Source organism: Mandrillus leucophaeus, unplaced genomic scaffold (genome assembly GCF_000951045.1).
Source record: "Mandrillus leucophaeus isolate KB7577 unplaced genomic scaffold, Mleu.le_1.0 Scaffold272, whole genome shotgun sequence".
Taxonomy (NCBI): Eukaryota; Metazoa; Chordata; class Mammalia; order Primates; family Cercopithecidae; genus Mandrillus; species Mandrillus leucophaeus.
In genome coordinates, this window is record NW_012102832.1 from 1,549,760 (window position 1) to 1,556,485 (window position 6,726).

General features: G+C 41.3%; 1 protein-coding gene across 3 annotated transcripts in view; it reads right to left on the reverse strand.

Annotated features, from left to right (window-relative positions):
- Positions 1-6,726, reverse strand: part of FBXL20 (F-box and leucine-rich repeat protein 20) — a 182,518-nt gene that overhangs the window by 39,278 nt on the left and 136,514 nt on the right. For all 3 annotated transcript variants that reach the window (XM_011984730.1, XM_011984731.1, XM_011984729.1), the window contains exons 5-6: positions 5,779-5,873; positions 3,595-3,663 (exon numbers count right to left, since the gene is read on the reverse strand). In XM_011984730.1, coding sequence (XP_011840120.1) covers positions 3,595-3,663; positions 5,779-5,873 — 164 coding nt within the window. The remainder of the gene's footprint in view (positions 1-3,594; positions 3,664-5,778; positions 5,874-6,726) is intronic.

Below are 6,726 nucleotides of genomic sequence, written 5' to 3' on the forward strand. Positions count from 1 at the left end.
TTTTTGTACTTTTAGTAGAGATGGGGTTTCACCATGTTGGCCAGGCTGGTCTTGAACTCCTGACCTCAGGTGATCTGCCCACCTCGGCCTCCCCAAAGTGCTGAAATTACAGGCATGAGCCATCGTGCCCAGTCTGATTCTTAAAATAAAATAAAATAAAATAAATAAATAAAAATATTTAATAGAGCAGGTCTAGTTTAGCTCTACTACCAAGGTGTAATCTTTCTGGAGTCTTTATTGAATGTCCCAGGTGTTCAATGAATTTTCTCCATTTTGGGTGGGTGGAACTTCATCCAACCTTATTAAGTCCTAGAAATTATTTGGCTTATAGTTTCCCAGTAATTGTTTTTTTCCTCACTAGATCTTCTTTGCCAACCTGTGTGGGGTCTCATCCTGTGCATGCAGAGTTTACTATTCAGCCAAATCTACATACGGCATTGTCTGAAAAATGCCTCAGTCACAAAGTGAGGATAATCATATGGCTCACTTCATTTGTTTCTCAGTCTTGTGCTACATGTACAACATCCTAAACTGGTCTTCTAGGTTTTGTTTAGTTTTCTAGTTGTTTACAGCAGGAGGGCAGTTATTATCACTGTGAGAAGCAGAAGTCTACTTGGATTTTTTTTTTAAGACATAGGGTCTCACTATGTTGGCCAGGCTAGGCTCAAACTCCTGGGTCTCAAGTAGTCCTCCTGCCTCAGCCTCCCAATGTGCTGGGATTACAGGTGAGAGCCACCACACCTGGCTGCTTCTTCATTATTTTTTGAGATAGGGTCTTGCTTTGTTGCCCAAGCTGGAGTGCAGTGACACATATCTCAGCTCACTACAACCTCTGGCTCCCAAGCTCCCAAGCCCAAGCAATCCTCCCACCTCAGGCTACCAAGTAGCTCGGACTACAGGCATGTACCACCATGCCTGGCTAATTTTTTCTATTTTTTGTAGAGGTGGGGTTTCGCCATGTTGCTGAGATTGTGCCAAAGCAATTCACCCACCTCGGCCTCTCAAAGTTCTGGGATTACAGGAGTGAGCCACAGTCCCCTGCTGCTTCTTTGATTTAAAAAATTTGTGTATTTCAAGGCTAATACTGTGTTTAAAATAGTGTATTTTTAAATTCAGTAAAACGTGGAAATGTGAATACTGACAACTGGTTATCTGATGATTTTAAGATATTGTTTTTAGAGCAGTGATAAAGTTAATGCACTTACGGCCAGGCGTGGTGGCTCACACCTGTAATCTCAATACTCTGGGAGGCCGAGGTGGGCAGATCACCTGAGGTCAGGAGTTCCTGACCAGCCTGGCCAATATGGTGAAAACCTGTCTCTACTAAACATACAAAAATTGGTCGGGCATGGTGGCACCCCCCTGTAATTCCAGGTACTCAGGAAGCTGGGCTGGGATCGCGCCACCGCACTCCAGCCTGGGCAACAGAGCAAGACATCATCTCAAAATAAACAAACAATAAAAGTTAATGCACTTACATGAGAGACTTTTATTGTTAAAGAGTACATACTGAAGTACAGATTAAATAATATGATGTCTAGGACTTTTCTTCAAAATAAGATAAAATGAGAGAGGATAAGTGGGTGGAGTTATTCATGAAACAAGACTGGCCGTAAACTGGTAACAGTTAAAGCTGAGTGATGGGCTCAATACACTTTTTTGTCTACTTCTGTATATGTTTCAAATTTTCACATTTAAAAAAAGTCAGCAGAAGTAATTTCTGTGTGACTATAACTCCAGCTTGGGTTCAAGGGGTTTTTTCTTTGAGCCAGAGTCTTGCGCTTTCGCCCAGGATGGAATACAGTAGTGTGATCTCAGCTCACTGCAACCTCTACCTCCTGGGTTCAAGCAATTATTGCGCCTCAGCCTCCCAAGTAGCTGGGATGTGCCACCATGCCTGGTTAATTTTTGCATTTTTAGTAGAGACGGGGTTTCACCGTGTTGGCCAGGCTGGCTTGAACCCCTGACCTCAAGTTATCCACCCACCTCAGCCTCCCAAGGTGCGGAGATTTTAGGCCTAAGTCACTTGCACTAGGCCGGTTCATGTGTTTTTAATTTGTAGGGATTGCTTTCGTTTCTTTTTGACTTAATTTTTGTTTGAATGATGTAAAATATTTACATGGCTATTAAACGATAAAACATAATTCAGAGTTCTCCCTTTTATCCCTGTCCCTTGTGTTTTCTCACTTCCCCATATAAACAACTATTTTTACTTACTTTATTTTTGATTGGCATTTCCATTCTTTTTGAAAATAAATAAATATGGAGATATATATATATATATGTATTAAGTCTTCTGGCCCTACAAAAGGTGTATTATACAAACTCCTCTGCAGTTTCCTTTTCTTCATTTAACAACATGTCCTCAAGATCACTCCAGAGTATTATATAGAGATTTTCCTCATTACTTTTATTCAACCAGTACTCTACTGATAGACATTGGGTAGTTTCCTATCTTTTGCTATTACAAGTAATATAGTAGCCTTGCACATATATATTATGTTTTCGCCAATGCATCTTGAGGATAAGATAGATTCTGACAAAAAATATTAATTACATGTCACTTTTCTAGATACCAAGTGGTCAAATTCTTAATCTTTATAACATAAGTACTCAAAGGAAACAAAAATTAAAAGATAATTTATCTAAAGCAAATGTAGTTCTGTTGGTATAAAGTAATGGTGGGGGAAGAGGTTAGTATATTTCATCTCTCACAGTAAAGGTTTCCAAATCAATCTATAGGAATACTTATTAGTAGAGGCCGGGCGCGGTGGCTCATGCCTGTAATTCCAACACTTTGGGAGGCCAAGGCGGGCAGATCATGAGGTCAGGAGATCGAGACCATCCTGGCTAACACAGTGAAACCTCGTCTCTACTAAAAGTACAAAAAATTAGCTGGACGTGGTGGCATGTGCCTGTAGTCCCAGCTACTTGGGAGGCTGAGGCAGGAGAATCGCTTTAACTCAGGAGGCGGAGGTTACAGTGAGCCAAGGTTGCACCACTGTAGTCCAGCCTGGGCGACAGAGCGAGACTTCATCTCAGAAAAAAAAAAAGAAATACTTATTAGTAGAGTTAATGAATAACTACCTTCTAGGTCTAATTTCTGGGACTGTAAGCCTCTTGAGGATGAAGAATTAAGCTTAATTTCCTTCAGATCATGACCAACAGAGAGACAGCACGTTTAGTGAATCATTTTCATTTAATAACTGTTCTCAGGACTGATTATCATAAGCTGTTTAGTCCTCTGTTTAAGATTTTAATCTTTTCATAGAATTATGTTTACTGTGGCTTTTAATTGGTAGCTACTAGTATCTTGAAATATAAATAATCCCAGTAATATGTATTATTACTATCCCTACTGTATCTACATTGACGACAATTATTGAAAGTTTCACCTTAAATATCGAAGATAGAATTCCAAAACAAGTTTCTCATTCCATTTCTACTTTGATGCTGCCTTCTCTTTTAAAAATATCTTTCCTCTACAAAACCAATATAAAATTTGCTAAATATAGTTAGTGGCCTGAATTTAAAGGTAGTATCAGCCAGACATAAGGGGCTATGACTTATCCTTCTAAAACATAAAATACTTACGCGTCTGTTGTCTTTGTACACCCATTTAGATTCAGTACTTCAATGTTCCTGCAGTTTTGTGCAAAGGTTCTTTATAGGAAAGAAAGTAAGAGGTTTCAAATGAAATAAGCAAAATTCCAGTCATTAAAAAAGCAATAAAATATATTATTATTGGTAATATTGATTGTTGATAACTGTGATACTGTGATATAAAGGAAAAACATGTATTTGGTCTTCATCCTCGGTTCTTGGCATCCAGTCCCTAAAATCTTTGTAATTTCCTGAGTCATAGTATCTTTTGTTACAGGTTGGTGAAAAGTAATCGCGGTTTTTGCCATTACTGTTAATTAACAGTAACTGCCATTATTGTTAATGGCAAAAACTGTGATTACTTTTGCACAAACCTAATATAATATATGGTCTTCAATCATGTCTATGATCAAGGAACCTCTGTAAAAACCCCTAAATGATAGGGATCAGAGAGCTTCTGGGTTGGTGAATGTAACCACATGCCAGAAGGGTAGTATACCCCAATTCCACGGGGACAGAAGCTCCTGTGCCTGGGACCCTTCTAGACCCTGCCTTATACACCTTTTCATATTCCTTCTACCTCAGCCTCCCTAAATGCTGGGATTACAGGTGTGAGCCACTGAGCCTGGCCATGATTTTTTTTTTTGAGATAGAATCTCTCTCTGTCGCTGAGGCTGGAGTATAGTGGTGCCATCTCAGCCCACTGCAGCCTCCACCTCCCAGGTTCAAGCGATTCTTCTGCCTCAGCCTCCTGAGTAGCTGGGATGACAGGCATGCACCACCATGCCTGACTAAGTTTTTGTATTTTTAGTAGAGACAAGGTTTCACCATGTTGGTTAGGCTGGTCTTGAACTCCTCATCTCAAGTGATCCACCTACATCAGCCTCCCAAAGTGCTAAGATTACAGGCTTGGGCCATCACACCTGGTTTAAATTAATTTTCAATTATAAATTCTTCAAACATAACTTTAAAAATTATTTTAAATTAAAAAAATAAATGATTGCTTATTTATTTATTTTTAGAGACAGGCTGGAGTACAGTGGTGCAATCACGGCTCACTGTAGCCTCAACCTCCCAGGCTCAAGTGATCCTCCTACCTCAGTCTCCCTAGTAGCTTGGTTTACAGGCATATGTCACCTAACCTGGCTAATTAAAAAAAGTTTTCTAAGGCCGGGCGCGGTGGCTCAAGCCTGTAATCCCAGCACTTTGGGAGGCCGAGACGGGCGGATCACAAGGTCAGGAGATCGAGACCATCCTGGCTAACACGGTGAAACCCCGTCTCTACTAAAAAATACAAAAAAACTAGCCGGGCAAGGTGGTGGGCGCCTGTAGTCCCAGCTACTCGGGAGGCTGAGGCAGGAGAATGCCATAAACCCGGGAGGCGGAGCTTGCAGTGAGCTGAGATCCAGCCACTGCACTCCAGCCTGGGCTACAGAGCGAGAGTCCGCTCTGTAGAGACTCCGCCTTGCCATGCTGCCTAGATTGGTCTTATACTCCTGGCCTCAAGTGTAATCCTCCCACCTAGCCTCCCAAAGTCCTGGGGCCACTGCCCAGGTTAGGGTTAACCATAACCCTAAAAAAGAACTAGGCTGGGTGCGGTGGCTCATGCCTGTAATTCCAGCACTTTGGGAGGCTGAGGCAAGAAGACTGTTTGAGTGTAAGAGTTCGAGACCAGCCTGGACAACAAAATGAGACGCTGACTCTATAAAAAAATTTTAAAACTTAGCCAGGCGTGGTGGTACATGTCTTTAGTCACAGCTACTCAAGAGGGGGAGGATTGCTTGAGTCCAGCAGTTCAAGACTGCAGTGAGCCATGATTATGCCAGGGCACTCCAGTGAGCCATGATTATGCCAGGGCACTTCAGCCTGGGTGACAGTGTGAGACCTTGTCTCAAAATATAAAATAAAAATAATTAATTAATTAAAAAAAACTTATTCAAAGCTCCAAAAGAAACACTTATGATAGGGAACGTGGGATTTTTTCAGGCAGTACTTGTTCTTGTTTATTGTTAAAACTACATTTCTTATTACTGGATATTTTCAGATTATAAGCAATGTATGTGTGGTTGCATTTTTAATAACTTAGAAATTTTAAAACAATTTTAGCCTTTTCTGGGTGAGATGGTGCTGCTCTTCACTTCCTTCAAGAAGATTAATCAACAGTTATGTTTTCACCTTAATGCATTGTCTCCCACTCCAAGACATCCACGAAGACTTAACTTTCGTAAAAAGCCCCCACATCGTTTTGAAATATTCTCCACTACTCGGCCCTGTAAAAATAGACAGGCAAACAAAAAGATAACCCATCTCATTACTTTAGAAAAGAACACATCCTCATTTTTAACTATTTATAAACAACGAGAAAATGCTTTTATTATGACCTAATTAATTTAATAGGAAAATTGTAACTTACCCTGGGAAAGCTTTCCTGATTAAGCCACAGCTACTGAAGTACAGCAACTACATTTTTTTTTTTTTGTATCTTTTCCAAAATGTTTATTATAGTACTCTGCTTATAGTAGGGACTCAATGAACATTTAACAAAAACTGGCCAGTTTTGTTTTGTTTGGGCTGGGCACAGTGGCTCACACCTGTAATTCCAGCACTTTGGGAGGCCGAGGCAGGTGGATCACGAGGTCAGGAGATCAACACCATCCTGGCTAACACGGTGAAACTCCATCTCTACTAAAAATACAAAAAATTAGCTGGGCGTGGTGGTGGGCACCTGTAGTTCCAGCTACTTGGGAGGCTGAGGCAGGAGAATGGCATGAACCCAGGAGATGGAGCTTGTAGTGAGTCCAGGTCTCGCTCCACTGCACTCCAGCCTGGGCGACAAAGCGAAACTTGTCTCAAAAACAACAACAACAACAAAAGCTGGCCAGGCACAGTGGATTCCGCCTATAATCCCAGCACTTTGGGAGGCTGAAACGGGCGGATCATTTGAGGTCAGGAGTTCCATACAAGCCTGGCCAACATGGTAAAACCCAGTCTCTACTAAAAATACAAAAATTAGCCAGGCATGGTGGCTCATGCCTGTAGTCCCAGCTACTCGGGAGGCTGAGGCATGAGAATTGCTTGAATCCAGGAAGCAGAGGTTGCAGTGAGCTGAGACTGCACCACTGC